The sequence below is a fragment of the Sceloporus occidentalis genome, unplaced genomic scaffold (genome assembly GCF_023333645.1).
Source record: "Sceloporus occidentalis isolate IW3139 unplaced genomic scaffold, rSceOcc1.0.p SCAF_111, whole genome shotgun sequence".
In the NCBI taxonomy this organism is placed as follows: Eukaryota; Metazoa; Chordata; class Lepidosauria; order Squamata; family Phrynosomatidae; genus Sceloporus; species Sceloporus occidentalis.
The window spans coordinates 2,385,006-2,403,011 of NW_028317091.1; the positions used below are offsets into that span (position 1 = coordinate 2,385,006).

The 18,006-nt window shown below is 43.0% G+C and overlaps 1 protein-coding gene across 1 annotated transcript in view; it reads right to left on the reverse strand.

The window, feature by feature from the left end:
- Positions 1-2,092: 2,092 nt before the first annotated feature.
- Positions 2,093-18,006, reverse strand: part of LOC149283143 (L-gulonolactone oxidase-like) — a 69,883-nt gene continuing 53,969 nt past the window's right edge. The window contains exons 11-14 of the mRNA XM_089497966.1: positions 8,052-8,201; positions 7,236-7,400; positions 4,072-4,162; positions 2,093-2,221 (exon numbers count right to left, since the gene is read on the reverse strand). Of these exons, the coding sequence (XP_089354092.1) occupies positions 2,093-2,221; positions 4,072-4,162; positions 7,236-7,400; positions 8,052-8,201 (535 nt within the window). The remainder of the gene's footprint in view (positions 2,222-4,071; positions 4,163-7,235; positions 7,401-8,051; positions 8,202-18,006) is intronic.

The window sequence follows — 18,006 nt, forward strand, 5'->3', positions numbered from 1 at the left end:
AGAGGCTGCGTCTTCTTCTGTTAAAGCCTCATGGGTGGAAATTTACACAGATGCGCTACAAATTGTGGGTATTTCCCAAAAAATTAAAATGGCAAAAGAAAAGGTTTGGAACCCGGAATATGACAGCTTCGCGTCACAATTAGCGGAGACCCCAACTAGAAAGAAGCCTTTCTGGATCTGTGATAACTGACAATGTAGAGAAAAAGCCGACTAGGAGAAGCTCCACAAAAACACTGAATTTTAGGATGGCCAACAGTAACGGGTATTTCTGGAGCTTGTTGACTGGGATGAACTGTAATAGTAACTGGGACGACTGGGATGAACTGTAATAGTAACTGGGGCGACTGGGATGAACTGTAATAGTAACTGGGGCGACTGGGATGAACTGTAATAGTAACTGGGGCGACTGGGATGAACTGTAATAGTAACTGGGGCGACTGGGATGAACTGTAATAGTAACTGGGGCGACTGGGATGAACTGTAATAGTAACTGGGGCGACTGGGATGAACTGTAATAGTAACTGGGGCGACTGGGATGAACTGTAATAGTAATTGGGGCGACTGGGATGAACTGTAACTTTAGGTCCCAACCCCTAGTCCACACCTTAGATCATTATTGCGTTGAGTTCCTTTTCTACAGCCCCCATTCGCTGTTATTGTAGCCGCGCTCTGTAACATATCCAGTTCTGGCACTTATGATAACCGTGTACCGTGTCATAGCCCATTATCTGACCCATTTCCGACTCGTTCCCATGAGTATTCTCATATCAGTAGTTATTCTGCCCACTTGTCCCAATATACAGAGTGGAGCCGGGTCAGGGTCCAGCAGCTCACACTCTATCGTGTAGCTCATGGTGAAGTGCGAGGCATCGTGGGACTGTGGATCCAGGAGTCGAGGTCACCCTAAGAGGTGTTGGATAATTCCAGATCATCGCTGCTCCTAATTTTTTATTATGATCTGTGTATGTTTATCATTTTTTGTCCTTTTTTCATTTAAATATTAATATAAATATTCCCTCTGTAATCTGTTGTGCTGTATGCGGGAGCCGCCATCTTCATGCCATGTCACATGTTAAATCACCCCTGCGCCCCAAGATATCTCTGATAATAGCTTTACAGAGGACCTGCGCGGGTGAAAACAATCTCCAGTGCTGGAGGCTCATGCGTCGTCCACTAACACAATGCGGGGATTGGACAGGAAGTGGCTGACAACTCCCTGCGTGGGCTGACGGGAGGATTTATAGAAACCTAGAACCTGCCCGCAGATTGGCCCCATCCGGCCCCCGTCTAGTCGCCCGTTCCTCCTGCACCAAAGACTTAAACCTTAATCAGTCGTTGGTCTCGTCTTAGATTCAGGAGCCGTATGTCTATCCCATGCATGTTTAATACCCTCACTGTATTACCCTCTACCACTTCTGCTGGGAGGCTGTTCCACTTATCTACAACCCTCTCTGCAACCAGTACCCCGGTTGCTGAATATCACAGAAGGAAAATGTAAATCCAAATTTTGGGTCTGGATTCCATTATAGTTTATAATTTACCTCAATTGTTGTTTTTGCAGTTTTAACCCCTTAATGACAAAGCCTGTACATGTACGGGCTCAAAATGCATTGTTTTCAATGGATTGGGACCGCCCATTGTCCTTAAGGGGTTAATTCTATCCATACGCGATGCCGGGCTGCTGTTCTCTTTATACATTATTAGCAATTATTTCTGAAGAAAAGATGAAGACCAGTCTTGCGTTTACCGTTCCAATTTATTGAACCCACCTCACGTATCCCTTTATTCTTTTTTCTTTGTTTGTTCTGATCTCAACGTGTTGTGCGTGTGTGTAAAAAATGATTCTAATTCAAATGGACCAATCAGCTGGACATTTTCACTGGTTGCTATGGTGATAAGACCACTTTTAAAACTTTGCACAGAGTTTCCACATTTCAATACAGATCAGGGAATGTTTTGAGTTTCAATACGTTTAACGGTCACGGCTATTTTGCATGAAAGGGAATCAGATAAGGATCACTGCATATGAATAATCACTCGTGTTCTGTGTCCGTTTTGATGTTTATTCATTGAACTTTGGTACAGTTTCTTCTCAGTAGAAGACTTTCTCCAGGTACGTGTTCAGAAACATCCCGGTCGGGTCGAGTTTCTCTCTGATGCTCTTAAACTTGGAGAACGCCGGATACATCTGCTGAAAGTCCTTCCGAGTGCACGTGTGAGCCTAGGACAAAGAGAACATGACTCAACCCCATGGGTTACATCAAAGGTCCACTATCTGCCTCTTCTCCTCCATGCTGGGATTTCACCTTCTTATTAATAGACTCTCCTCCACACCTGGGCCCGGTCTGGCAATTCATTGTCCCTCATCCAGGGCTGTGATTGGTTTGGTTGTCCACTGACACCCTCTCAGCTTTGTGATTGGTTTTGATATGCTCTCTCATCAACTCTTTGGTTAGGTTATGCTGTGTCACCCCCCCCCCCCCACTCAGTGATTGGTTTAGTTTTCCTCCTTCCCTCCCCACACTGGCCTTTTAGACTGGTGGAGCTTTTCACTTCCTTTCTAGTTATGACCTGTTAAACCCCTCGGCCTGGTGCCTTCACACTCGTTCAGCCCCTTCCGATGTCCATTTCCTCTGTCATTATGTATATATGCGTCCCATCTCTCTTGCATCCTGCCCTGACCTCCAATATGCTATTTCTCAGCTTCCCTTCCTTAATAATCCACCCTCTTTCCCCCCCTCTACCCTGTCCTTTGTTGCTTAAATTAATGGAATGTGGCCCAGTCTTCATCTGAAATCAAATAGAATATAAACTGTGACCTTAAAGAATTCAGAGATAATAAAACCTAAATCCGCCCAGCTGAACTTTTTGGGTGGTTAATTTGTCGTCTGTGTATTTTCAGGAGCTGGGAATACTGGGGGGCATTGAACGTTTGTTATCCCTCTAGATTGTAAACTTGCGAGCAGGGCTCTCTCCACCAAATGTATCGGTTTGTCTTAGTCTGTCAATTCTTGTCTTGTCATATCCCTTGAATTTATGTATTGTATTAAGCGCTGCGTAAACTGTTGGCGCTATATAAATAAAGGATAATAATAATAATAATAATAATTTGATAGGACGTAAAATGCAAAATTCTCCGGTTGTCATATTAATCCAATCTATTTCACTGCATGTGGCTTAACACCTCGCGGTTTTGCTATAGAATATTTTTACACTATACAGTGCAGTGACCTACGGGATTTCGTGTTATTATTGTCAATTTGTTTGTGAAATGCCTTAAAGGCAGAGTCACACGCATTTGTTTTTATTTAATCTAAGGCCAAGATAGCAAAGCGTTGCTGTTAGGGGTAATTTGAAATCCTGCAGAGGGGAGAGCTGGAACTGGGTAAGAGAATTTGAAGATTTTGTACCCTAACCAAAAGCTTTTGTTCTGTGTTTACTTGCAATACCACATACGGCCACAGGGAGCTCTGTAGAGCAATTGCTGAAGGTCCGCTCACATCTCAACAATTTAAATCGCCTAAAGGGACCAAGGGGTGTGGTTAGAGGTGTGACTAGGGGGTGGGGCTTTATCAAGACTTTTCATGTGACTTTGTGAGCGACTGGTTGTAATTCATATCACTGAGTGGGGCATTTAGAACAATAATAATGGGTTTTATTTACACACTTTAATTTATGAAGCCTTTTTCTATACACATTATTGGGGCTTTTAAGGGTGTAGAACCCTGCGATACCCTCATACCCAGCAAATATTCCGACCTCCTAGAAAAGAGGGGCATCAGGGGAGGAAAGAATCTCCTACCACCTTCAAGAGTCCCTTTAAGAGAAGAACAGCAGCAAGAGTGCCTTAAAACCACGACTCTCTGACATAAATTGGATATATAAACAGACTCACAATCCACAAACCTTAAAAGGATGTGGTGCGAAGCGTCTCTGCGGAGTGTTTCACTTATAAAGACTCCAAAGAGGAAGAAGCTTCCTTCTTTTGTCAATGGAATGGCCAGGTCAAAAATGCGGACATACGTATTGCTTCAACATCACGAGAGGTAAGTAAGATTTGGATCCTCTTACCTTGGCCCAGTGGGGTCGTCCTCCAACTCTTTTCATGATATTCTCGTATTCCAGCCAGTACTCTTGGTGAGGAATGTCCTTTCCATATGGCCTGAGGAGAAATATTATGGAAATCCCTTTTTAAGATGTCTAAGAGTAACATATGGTGCAGTGTAAGGAAACATTGAAGTGGGTTTTGATTATAATTATCAAACTTTTGACTGCAGATGCGGAGGTCGCTGATGAAGGTAGTCATGTGGTATCTGGACTTCATCCTTGCACAATAAAATAACCGTGTGGGTGGCTTTACGGCACAGCTAATACAGTCTTTGTTAGATGTCTCTTCATAGACCATCCTTAGCCAGATGGTCCCACTAGAAGACTACACCCAGGTGATCTCTTTACTACATTGCAGTATGATAAGCTTATTTGGGAACTCTCAGGTTTTTGCCCCAATCTCAGCAACACATTTGTGCAACACACAAAATCTTCACAATGTGCTATTAAAGGGTTGATATTTCAAGAATCTCATGGTTAGCTCATTTAGAAAGTTGCCGGGTATGATGATAAGGCCTGAGAATGTTAACAAGACCTTGTATTCCTTTTTTTTTTTTTTTTAATCAAAATTTTTTATTGTTTCATAAGATAGAAATACACACAAGATAAGGGAAGGTGAACAAAGAAAAAGGAAAAAAGGGGGGTACATAAGGATGGGAGGGGGGTACACAGAAAACAGAGTAAACAGTAAACACCTGTCGCAGCAGGGTAAAGTAAGGTACAGAAAATATCGGCAGTAGGACCACAAACCTCCCACACATCCTAACACCACAGGGCCTGTGTCGAAGGGTCAGTTGAGAAGGGTGACCAGTAGAACCAGAGACGCTCATGCTTATCAACCCGGTTAGTAGACCTGACCACCAAATCCTCTAGATGGCGTACATTTTCCACTCTCCCGACTCATTCTTGCAGCGATGGCGGAGTCGGCGAACCCCAGTGCAGGTGAATTAAAGCTTTGGCCTCATTTAACAAATGCCGAACCACCGATTTCTTATAAGCCGATATTGACAGAGAAGTGTGATGCAGCAAACAATTAACAGGATGAAAAGGAGGAGGAAAGTCAGTGAAATGGTGTAAAGTGTCATGTACGGCTTTCCAAAATGGGACAATAAGGGGACAGTCCCACCAAATATGGAGGACGGACCCACCCTGCGACCCACACCTCCAACAGACATCGGGGCAGTCAGGAAATATAGCGTGCAGACGCGAAGGCGTGCGATACCACAATGAGAGAAGCTTGTATGACATCTCCTGAGTTTTAGTACTAATGGAACACCCATGCGTCAGCACAAAGATCTTCTCCCATTCAGCCCTAGACAATGACACATTCAACGCCCGCTCCCACCTACCCACATAGGGGGGCAAGGGATCGTCCGAGTGATGGACAAGGACCTGATACAACAAAGAAACACCATGGGACGGGAGGGCATCTTGCAGATGTAACGATTCAAAAGAGGTGGGCCCCCGGACCAGATTATGTCGCTGTGGGATGAATCGAATGAAGCCCCGCAACTGCAGATACTGAAGGGTCTGAAGCGGCGACGGAGCGACAGCGCCAAAAAGAGCAGACAGAGGGAGGAGCTCAGAGCCACCCATATAGGACCCGATCGTCGGGGAATCAGCAGAAGTCGCCAACAAGAAACCACCTCCAGACATACCAGGGGGAAAGTCAGGATTATGACGAAGGGGGGTCTGTGGCGAGGGATACGTCGTGAGGCGAAAGGTACGGTGTGCATTGTGTAAGGCCCGAAGGGTAGCCAAAACAAAAGGATTACCCCCCGCGTTCCTCCTAGCAACACACGGGTCTAACCATATAAGAGCTCGCAAAGGTACAGGGGAGGCAGCTGCCTCCAAGTTCACCCAAAGCTTATGGGATGGGCCATTACTCCACTCCAATGTCCTCAAAAGGTGGCAGGCCAAATAATAGGTACGCAGACAAGGGACCCCCAGGCCTCCCGCAGCCTTGGGCTTCTGTAACATAGCCATAGCCAACCGTGGGGGCCTCCGGGCCCAAATAAATGCAATAAACATCGATCGCAGCGACGAAAAGAAAGAGCGTGGTATGGATATAGGTAAAGCCTGGAGCAAATATAAAACCCTGGGAAGCACGTTCATCTTAAGGGTATGAACCCTACCGATCCAGGAGACAAAAAGAGAACCGCAAGCCCTAAAATCTTTGTGAAGCGCAGCCAGAAGGGGGGGAAAGTTGAAGCGATACAGAAGCCCCACGTCGTCCGCAAGCCAAATACCCAAATGTTTCAACTTTTGCGAACCACTTAAAAGGAAACAGGGAGGCCAGCGATTCAGCCTCAGCGCGGGGGAGAGTGATATTTAAAATCTCAGATTTTCCAAAATTAATCTTCAGATTCGAAAGGCGACCATACACCCGGAACTCCCGAAGAAGAACCGGCAGGGAAACCCTAGGGCCTGTGAGGGCAAAAAGCATGTCGTCCGTGAAGGCTAAGACCTTGTATTCCATTGAGACTAACATTATCTTGACATGGAAGTTGCGCAATACTCTTAAAGTTTTTTTTGTTTTTTTTTAAGTAGCACTTAGAATTTTCTAAAACAATATAATATGGGACTTCTTGTTTAAAAAGGTTTAGACATTTAGATATTTTTGTAACAGAACTCATCATCATAGCTGGGAGCGTTTCGGTTCCACCTACCCAGATCTCTTCCTTTTTGCAATGCGGGTAGGTGGACAGTGCCGGTGGTGTTGGTAGGCAGTCATCGCGGATGGTTCCACTGACATAGGATGCAGGGCTAGCTTCACGCGCAGGGAAACGCTGTGGTTGGAGTGGCAGTGGACGGGGAGTGGAGTGTGCAGTAGCGCCTCTCCCGCGTCCTGGACCCAGAGACCAGGGTGAGGCTGCCCCCCCATCAATGAGAAATACAAGACCTTCATCTACCCTGAACCCTCCTCTCTCCTGATCCCTGGAATGAGCAGCCCATGAGGAAGCGGCCAAATGAATGCTGGGAAATGCTGTATTCTAACGTGAAAACGCAAAAGGATATTAAAAGCCATTCATCCAACATTCATGATACGTCAAAAGTTTTCCTTTCGTTTCCAAGTGCCGCCATGACACGTTTGATCACCATGTAGTGACTAGTAGTAGCCCTTTTACCTGTACATAATGATGTTCATGTAGCAGCTGTCCCGGTTGTAGCAGGGACTCAGTAAGATGTCATCTCCACGGGCAAACCGCACTTCCACCGGAAAATGGGCCACCACGTGAGGGTTTTTCTCCAGCCAGGATTTCAACTGCATCAACGCATCTTTGGTCTTCTCTCTGAAAACAGATTAGATTGTTACCAGAGTAACCGATCCTTTCGGTGATTCCATAAAAAAAAATTAAAAAAAAATTATTATTATTTAAAAAACGTAAGCAAATATTTTTTTCCCCATTAGCTATTTTTAAAAATACTGTTCGGCTTCATCTCCTGAATATAAACTCACTTTACAACATAATATATGTCCATTATTTTGCTCACTCGTGTATTATCGGGAAAGCCCGTAGTCACATGACTTAGCAAAAAGGCACCGATTGGCTAAAAGGCATTGTTGCTGTGGCAGCAGAAAAATATAAAAAGTTTGGTAAAAACAAAGGAAAACTATATTTACACACTAGTCTGGGGAGAGACTGATCAGATCTCCAAGATTAACCAATTTTCTTCCACAATATTAATCTTAGTGCATTGTAGCTGTGAGCACGGATGATAGCATAGGTTAGGCCACCGTACTTATGCCATCAGTCGGCCACTGGCCTTAAAGTGACAGGATCCCCCTCATTGCAACACTGGTCCAGACTACTTTTTCCTAGTTTAGGTATTAATTTCTCTAATCAATGAAAGTCTGAGAATCAGCTGGACTCTTTCATAATTAAATCACACGTCATCGAAATCAAACCAAATCCGACAAGGTGTTAAACTGATCTTCTTACATGGGAATGGCCCAATCTTGGACGTGTTGCTTGAAAAGACATTCAAAATTAAATACTTTGTGACTGATGTCTACTCGCTGGCTTCTGCTTGAGAACTGAAGCCAGAAGAAAAAGCGGTTGATGTAAGGAAGGATCCGGGGTAAGAAGGTGCTGTAAGAGAAAGGGGATTTCATCAGGTTACTAGATAGGATTTCAAGCCCTTGTGCCCCCAACAGACCTTTCCTGTATGATGCCCGAGCACAGCCAATATACCCAAGAAAAAGTCAGAGGATGGCCCCTATTAACCCCTTAATGACAAAGCCTGTACATGTAGGAGCTCAAAATGCATTGTTTTCAATGGGTTTAGGGACCGCCCATTGTCCTCAAGGGGTTAATTAATACTTTATATAAAAGTTACTTTTAAAGATGTTGTCCCACCAAAGGGTAGACATGTACATATGAAACAAACATAAAGGGACATTCCAACCATCAAATGCGCTTTAATGCACATGACAGCTGAGTGGTCCCCTTAAATTTTCCTGGCACAAAACATCAGACTACGGAGGAAGCGTTCTGGAGCTGCAGCTTCACCTTAAGCTAAATCTTAAGAGGGACCGCTTGGAACAACTTATGGGGTCCTTTTAACCCCCACGTAATTTAAAGGTAGAAAACATTCTTATTGACAATTTTTTTTCTTTCTTAATTGATACATTTTCAGAAATCTAACCCAAAAGGCAGCCTGCAGATTTGGCAATCATCCGGAGGGACAGCTGTTGGTATCCTAAAGCATTTAACTCCACAAAAAAAAATATCTCCATTTTAGATAAATGAACAGATGCATATTTTGACGTGTATACAGAAATACATCTGTTTAGTCTGTCCGTTCGTAACCTGATCTATCTGGATGAACAGATTATGGATTTATATATATATATATATATATATATATATACACAGTATATTATTTTATTTATTGTTTTATATAGCACCATATATAAATATATATATATATATGAATTATTTTATTTGCTAAAAACCTTACTTTATTTCAATAATTTAGTATCCTTCTTACCATTCATAACCTTTGTTAAAAAGTATAACGGCTCACGGCTGTTCCACAAATCACATTAAAAGGCACTCCAATATAGGCATTTTGTACCATAGCTGAGGTCCTTTAAATTTACGTGGTGTCCCCCTTGCAAATGCATTGGGGGTTTCCCACCACTGATTGGCTTCTTAATGCTAAACAAACCTGCATGTTGATTTTTTAAAAAAATATTATTTAAATAATTTAATTATTTCTATTAATTATAATTAATTATAATTATTTTAATTAATTTTCATTTTTTTGTTGAAAGTAAAGAAGAATATTAACATAGACAAATACATAATACCGTACAGAATGTGCTCACATCGAGCTTCAGAAGTGAGAAAACATTTTCAAAATGATAATTTAGTTTAAAAATGGCAAAATAACTGATGATCAGTGCATGAGCTCATGTTTTGGTTTATCGATAAAATATCAAAGAATGAACACAAGATGGCGCCAGAACTCCGGGAGTCGGGAAGAGTCTATAAACATTTGACTTTATAATAGGAAACTATTACGCTATTAACCCCTTAAGGACAATGGGCGGTCCCTAAACCCATTGAAAACAATGCATTTTGAGCCCGTACATGACATGTATGGGCTTTGTCATTAAGGGGTTAATATATAATCTATTAATAGTTATGAGGTTTCTGATTTTAAAAGGGATCTCCCACCAGTTTTGTTTTCAGATTAAAAATACATTTTCAATTATTTGAGTTTTTGCCCCTCAATATAATGTTTTCAGGCAGCTGCATATCAGCCATATCAGTTCTCGCTCTGTTATCTGATCCCCAATCTACTAAACAACCCCCCCACACACTCCTGATCATACTGCCTGTGGGAAACAATAGAATGCCTCAGTCTTATGACTCAGCCAGACTCTCTGACTAATGGAAGTCTATGGAGGAACGGACTTCATTAGCATTGCCATAAAGCATCAGCTCAGTGTGGTGTTTGAGCCGGGAAAGTCACCCAAAATATCACATGACTGACGGCAACTGAGGCTCCAGGTCTGCAGATAAAGGGGGTTTATAGGAGAAAATTGAGAGAAAACATTTTTTGACATAGCCGACCTACATTAAAAGTACATTCTACATAATGCAAAGACCCACATTACACAATAAACACAAAGTATACACTACATCACACTACACTACACTGTGTGTCCAGGGCTGCCTCAGGTGTGAAAATAATAATTATTGTAATTATTATGCAATTTTTCTATGCTCACACTGATGAGTTTTCCAAATATAACCACTAGGGGGCAATGTTTGTTCTCATCACACAATATAATACAAATATTATGGCGCTTAAAACCAGAATAAAAAGCGATTTATCTATACCTTGCATGCGTATCTTTAACCGTCTATTCTATAGGAGATCAAATTACTGATGGGATTTATAAAATTGAATCTACCCCTGTTAGGGGAATAACGTTACTACCAGGTGCAGCTTAAAGGGACGGTTAGGGGGTCTCCTACTCCCATGCAACAGGTAATCAAAGCATTATTAAAATTTAAAAAACCCTCCCAGAAGATGAAACAGATTATTGTTCCTTATGTATAAAGTGTCTGCCTTATTACCGTATTTGCTCGATTATAAGACGAGGTTTTTTTCAGAGCAAATGCTCTGAAAAATACCCCTCGTCTTCTAATCGGGGTCGTCTTCTAATCAGACCTCAAATAGAGTCTGATTAGGAGACTAAGATCCAGATCCCCCGCACCGCTGCAGGGGACCTGGATCCTCCTGTCTCACCCCCCCCCCCATCATACACACACTTACCGGTGCTTCCTGCTGTATTGCCGGGGCAGCGGGTTGACGTCTACGCGATTCGCGTAGACAACGTCCGCTGCAGCCGGAAGGAGGTGTGGCTAGCAGCGGGGGTTGTCTGCGTCCGTCGCGCAAACCTTCCCCGACTGTCAGAGATCAGAGTTCCCCGCACCGGTGCGGGGAACTCTGATCTCTGACAGCCGGGGAAAGTATACGCGACGGACGCATACAAACCCCCGCTGCCAACTCCACCTCCTTCCGGCTGCAGCAGAAGGCGACGTCAACCCGCTGCCCCGGCTGGAAGCACCGGTAAGAGAGGGCTGAGAGGGGAGGGGAGGGGAGAGGAGAGTGTGTGTGTGTGTGTGTTAGTTAAATGGGGGTATAGGGTGTGTGTGTGTGTGTGTGTGTGTGTGTGTGTGTGTGTGTGTGTGTGTGTGTGTGTGTGTGTGTGTGTGTGTGTGTGTGTGTGTGTGTGTGTGTGTGTGTGTGTGTGTGTGTGTGTGTGTGTGTGTGTGTGTGTGTGTGTGTCGTTAAGGGGGCATTTAATAGAGCACTCTGCCTCCTGAAATGCCTTATACACCTATATGCCACTCTGGCCCATAATATGCATTTTAACCCCCTAAATGCCAGAATGGGATATAGGGGTATAAGGCATTTCTGGAGGCAGAGTGGCACATAGGGGGTCAAAAGGCATACCATGGGGCACAGTGGCATATAGAGGGTTAAAAGGCATATCATGGGCCACAGTGCCATATTGGAGTGGCAAGCCTGGGGGCAGATGTGCGTAACTGGGGGACAGGTTGGAAAATACAAGAAATAAAAACAAAAAAAATATTTTTCTCAATCATAGCTTTTATTAAAAAAAATAGTTTACATGAATTAACATTTACTGGTAAAACTTTTTTCCTTTAGGGTCGTCTTATATTCAGGCTTTTTCTTTTTTTCCTAAGTTAATATTCAGATTTTGGGGGGTCGTCTTATAATCAGGGTCGTCTTATAATCGAGCAAATACGGTAATAAAAAGTAAGAACCATGCCCGCCAATATAATACGCACCCAAAGAGGGGCACTTTTTTTTAGGGTGTGCAGCAAGCATGGGGTTTATTTACCCCGTTTAATTTATAAAGCCGTTCCCTGCTGCTTCTATACACATTATCGGGGCTTTTAGGGCTGTAGAACCCTGCGATCCCCTCATACCCAGCAAACATTCTGACCTCCTAGAAAAGAGGGGCATTAGGGGAGGAAAGGGGGACACAGCGGAGGCAAGGGGGACACAGCGGAGGAGGGGACACAGGGGAGGAAAAAGGGGCACAGGGAATCAAAGAGAGGCACGGGTGCTTGAGACACAGAGAGGTAATGTCTGTAGAGCATTTTAATGTATGTACTATGATTATATACTGTCTAATTAGGTATATATCATGGAGTATGGTCTTTTTTTTTGTTTCAGACTGGGCTCACTGAGCACCCAGCTGGGACATGGATGTATTGTAGACATTTTAGGAGTACAAGGTCAGTGGGGGTGGGGCTAACAAGGCCACACCCATTTAATGCTAATTTATTTTATTTAAATACCCCGGGTGTTCAAATAGGGACACATGTCTTGGGAGGTGGGATAGAGCCAGCAGCACAGACCTCAGGGGAGGCCAGGGGACAATGCCTGATCATCGGGACTGTCACAGGAAAAATGGGACGGCTTGCAAGTACGTTTACGGCAAACCCAACCATAACACCATCCAAAAAGACCCTACTAGGATAGAACTACCAAATAGTCCCTAAATACATTATTTCATTTTGAATTGTCTGACTTATTTTTAAGGGCAAAAAAAAGGAAATGAGGCTTCCAGATTTCTGCAGCCTTTTTTTTTCCAGCGAATCACTGAATTTCATCAATAACCTAAAGCAGATTGCGCCCGAGTTTCTGAAATTCTCCTCCACCAGTCAGCGAGAACGCGTTATTAATATTTCGCGGTGAATGCAAAGCGCGTCCAGTCGCAGGGAATTAATCACCCGGGCCGCACATTACTTTGAAATATTGTTTATTAGGAGCGAAAAAAATCACGTAGAAATTTATAGGTAGAAGCGTTTGCCGGAAATACAGAGAAATTTGCTTAAAAAATGTTCTTTAACCCCTGTGGTTACCATACCCTGGACACCTAAACAAGCTAACTACCTATTTAGTAGATGTAGGTGAGCGAGGCAATGTGCGCTACTCACTTGAAATATATCCCCCCATACTTACAAAGGTTTCAGCAAATTAACAATGGGGAATAACTTAATGGGGAGGAATAAATCATGCAGATCCTGAGAACAGGAAGTTAAGATGGCTGCTTCCATGGCGCACACATACGATGGGTTTCTAATACATATAGATTGCTTATTTGAATCCATAAACACCATTACATTGGTTTAGTAACTGAATAAAATGGTGAGGTTTGTCTTTTTTCCCCAGACAATAGACGTTCCTGGAGGAACACGCCTGTTGGCAAGTGGTTTAAGTCAGAAGAATGGTCGAGAGTACGGCAGCTGCAGTTTAACGTTGATAAATGTAAGATAATGCACTTGGAACTTAAAGATCCAAAGGCAGAATATAGCATTGGGGACACTGTTCTGCCAGTGACAACGGAGTAGTTATTTCCGATGACTTAAAAGGTAAGCAGACAATGCAATAAAGGGGTGGAAAAAGCGTCTCAGGGTGCTGGGGTGTATAGCGGGAGGCATTAGTAGCAGGAAGATTAAGCAGGTTCAGCCACTTTACAGATCTTTGCTCAGGTCTCACCTTGGTCATGGGTGACAGTTCTGGAGACCCCAACTCCAGAAGGATATTGAGAGATCGGAGAGTCAGAGGAGAGCTACAGAAACGCTAAGTGGTTTACAGGAATCTCTAATGGATCTCTACATGCTTTCCACGCACGCATACACCGTGTCTCGTTAGAACCCGCTTTTAATGCTCATCGAGCCAGCGACGGAGATGACTGGCAGTAAGAATATCATACGTCAGGCGGTACGCTCTCCTACATGGAGAATAGTTGGGGGTGGGGAATGAGCAAATGTGAATGGGGGGCATTTTGCAGAATTGCCCCCACTGATTAGCAAGAGGGACACCAGAGAAACTTAAAGGGACCTCTCAACGATCTTATACATCTTAGCTAAAATCACGAACATCGTATCCGTTTACCAGTATATTATATATAAACTGATGTATTATTACGCACATTGAAGCTCGACGCCTCCGGTCTCCAGCCGCTGTGTTTTTTATTCCGTAATTAAATACCGGCGTATATAGCATTGTTTAGCGTTCCGTACGAGTGACAGGAGCCCACCGTGCACAGATGCCACACATTAGCCATTCCCTGTGGGATACACACGTGTGCGGACCTCCTAATGTACACAGGTGCTCATCATGTAATAAGCGGTTCACGTGTTATTCCTGCTAACCGCCAAGGAAGCCACAAAAAAATGAAATCTATGGAAAAAAATTACTTAATAAAATAAGAAGGTCTGGAAAACGTGACTTTTCCTGTTTCTTTAAGTTTGTCATTGTACGTCATTGGTCATTTCTATAGTATTTCTACTATAACAGGGGTGTCCAACCTGCGGCCCTCCAGCTGCTGCAGGACTATATTTCCCATAATGCTCTTTCAGCTAAGGGGCTGACTGAGGAGTATGGGAGATATAGTCGTTCTGCAGCTGGATGGCCGCAGGTTGGACACCCCTGAACTATAAGATAAGCTCACTTATGCCAGCACTCCTTCCTCCCCAGTTTAATTCTTCTTTTTTTTTGTATGCCGGCTGTTGGAGAGTCACTACATAGACTCTTCACAATGGGTTATTAAAGTGTTAATATTTCAACAGCACATTTAGAGCGTTCCCAGGTATGATCCTGCCCTGTTGATTATTGACACCTCCCAACATCTCAAATGACCAAAGAAGGAAATGTTTGTTTTTAGAGGTGTGGTTAGAAGTTTGACTAGGAGGCGGGGCTTTTCCCAGACTCTTTATGTGACTTTGTGCCCCATTCCTGGGTATTTGTGTAACTGGGTGGGGCATTTAGAAGAAGAATGATGGGGTTTTATTTACCCCGTTTAATTTATAAAGCCGTTCCCTGCTGTTTCTATACACATTATCGGGGCTTTTAGGGCTGTAGAAACCTGCGATACCCTCATGCCCAGCAAATATTCTGAGCTACTAGGAAAGAGGGGCATTGGGGTGAAAAAAGGGGCATTAGGGATTTGTGTCAAAGAAGGACTTCTAAAACAGATGCTGGGGGAGGGAGTAACATTTAATTCATTTAAATTTCATTTCATAGGAACAGTTATTTGCCTTTATTCGGTTATAGTCTTGTTGTAAGTAAACATTCTGCCTGAAAAGGGTAAAATTTAAAAATAACTATTTTCACCCCAGGGGGGTATGGACTGTGGAAATTAAACCTTCTGCTGTACAATTTATTTTTTTTACTGAGTGTATATGAAAATCTTCCAAAAAAAAAAAAAAGCTAAATCAAGCAAATATGGTAAAAAAAAAAAAAAAAAAAAGAAAAACGTAGTAAAAGAGCTAAATTATTGCTTTCTGAGAAGGGTTTCTACTGTTTCTCAGATCCCGTCACAGATAAATATGAGGATCTGGTTGAGAATTACATTTTACGAGGTTCCAATACCTGAAAAAATGGTCATTTTTTTAAAATATAATAATGACTTTATTCTCTACTAAGTATTGATTTTTTTCCCCATTAAATGGGATCAGGAGACCAAAGAATTAAAAACAATTACAGAAAAAAACCAAAGACTTTCAGGTTCTCGTATACGACAAACGCCGCAGATGACCATTTCCCATTTCTTTTGAAAAGTCATTAGAGTTTTTTGGTCTTTCAACTAAATGCAGTTTCCAGCCTTTCATGTCCGACTGCCCCCGGCGCTAGGCTGTCTCCAGAGACTGTCAGGGAAACCGTTTACATCTGATGTGTTAACAATATCTGTGGATGGCGGGTCACATTTGGACAGAGAGTAGACTTTTCTGTATACGCTGTACCAGCAAACCGTATGGATCAAAATTATTTTGTTGAATTAGAGTTGTGCAAGTCTAAAATTTCACCCAAACTGCATTATTCTTCATCCCCATAATCATATCCGGGAACTTCCAGACTAGAGGCTAGCAAGAGGGCTCCCTCTTTGGCGGAAGTGGATTTGTGAGGTGCGAGACTGTTGACTTGTTGGCTGTAGCCACATACATGTGCGGGCTAGCCCCAAATTCCTTAAAATTGTATGGGGGGGTGGGAGGATAAATAGACAGGGAGTAGTCCTAAATATCGTTCCCACAACCTGGACAGTTAGCACTGTGACTAGCGTAGAAGCGGCGAGTTCCCAGGTATGCCGATAATCATATCCAGAATGGCACACCGGGCACGCGCAAACTCCATGTGGCCAGCGCTAGATATGCCCAGCGCACAATAAGTGAGCCTAAAACATGTAACCGCCTATATCTAGCGTCAGTCGCACTTAAGTCATCAGGCGGCCGCTGGCCTTAAAGTGCCAGGACCATCTTCTCATCGCAAGTCCATCCCAGCCCATAATGAGTTGCTTGATCCATTCATTGCATACATGACTATGTACAGCTCGTAAAAAAGAACCTCTTTCTCCTTTCCCTATAAAAATATACAAAATTTCAAAAATTTTAAATGCCTGGATTCAAAATGACCAGTTTTCCAGTTTTTAGGTAGGATGCTTAAGGTAGAACCTAAGATATAGAATTTCTGGAATGGAGTTAATAGTATATTGTGTTGACAGCTTGTAGAAAGAACGGGTCAACCATGTCAGGTTTATTAAGTTCTCCTTCGGTTCAAAAGACATCGAATTGAGTAAAATAATCCATATAGCCCCATAAATTATTTATTTACTCAATTTATCACAAAAAATAAAATGAAGACGGAGCCTTCCGGGGCATCGGCGGAAACGTTACATCACTTAATATGTTTCTTCTTAGAAAAAGCCCTCGTTACCTCGAGGAAGTCATGCTGAAGACTAATTTATGTTTGCAGATCGCCGCCAGCGGGAAACGAAGACTCCGAACGCTGCCTTGGAGACGCGCGATGTAAAGATACCTACCTGCTGCCTTTTATTCCTTATTAACGATGTTACCTTAAAGTGTAATGCAATATCTCTGAATATTTAGTCCGTCGTCACTCAACTTAGAATGCTAATTGAATTTAAATAAGGTGTTTTAAATCTCCGAGAAATAACAATAAGGATGTCAGACGATCCGAGTTTCTCCGGGGGCTGGAATCACGGGAGGAATATAATTTCATTTTATTTCGAGGCTAATACATTGCTGCTATAACTCACCATATGCCAGGTTAAAGTGGGAATGTCACATCTTATATCATATTACAAAATATATTAATCAAGTTCTTTTTCTTACATGTAGCCATTGTTATGAGGTTTCCTTCTGTTATTTTCCTGTTATACTGTATACAGGAGCCGCCATCTTGCTGCCCCGTCGCAGGGTATAAATCGCCCTGAGATATCTGTGATAATAGCGTTACGGAGGGAGCTGCGTGGCTGGAAACAATCTCTAACGCTAGAGGCTCAGGCGCTGTCCGCTAAAACAACGTGGGGAGAGAACAGGAAGCGGTTTACAACTTCCTGCTCGGGCTGACGCAAGGGAGAGAACAGGAAGCGGCTTACAACTTCCTGCTCGGGCTGACGCAAGGGAGAGAACAGGAAGCGGCATACAACTTCCTGCTCGGGCTGACGGTCGGATTCTGATTCCGCCTGCAATGAAGGATCATGGGTAATGGAGGCGAATGTGCGTGAAATGCCCTGGGCTATGGCTTTGGTGATGTCAGGGCAGGTCGATATAAATCGGAAAATGTAAAAACCGACCATTAAATTAAAATAATAATACAAGTGATTAAGGGCTGCCATTCCTGAATGCCTTTTAACCCTTCAGCTTCTCTCTGTAATATTCTGTAATTTATAGCTCTTAATAGCATTTTTGTCGCCGCCATATAATCTTATCCTCTCCCCGATATAATTTCACCCTTTGCCTTCCCATGTCCCCCCTGTATAATTTCACCAATTTCCTGTTTCTTACCCCATATTACTGTATCCATTCCCTTTACCCA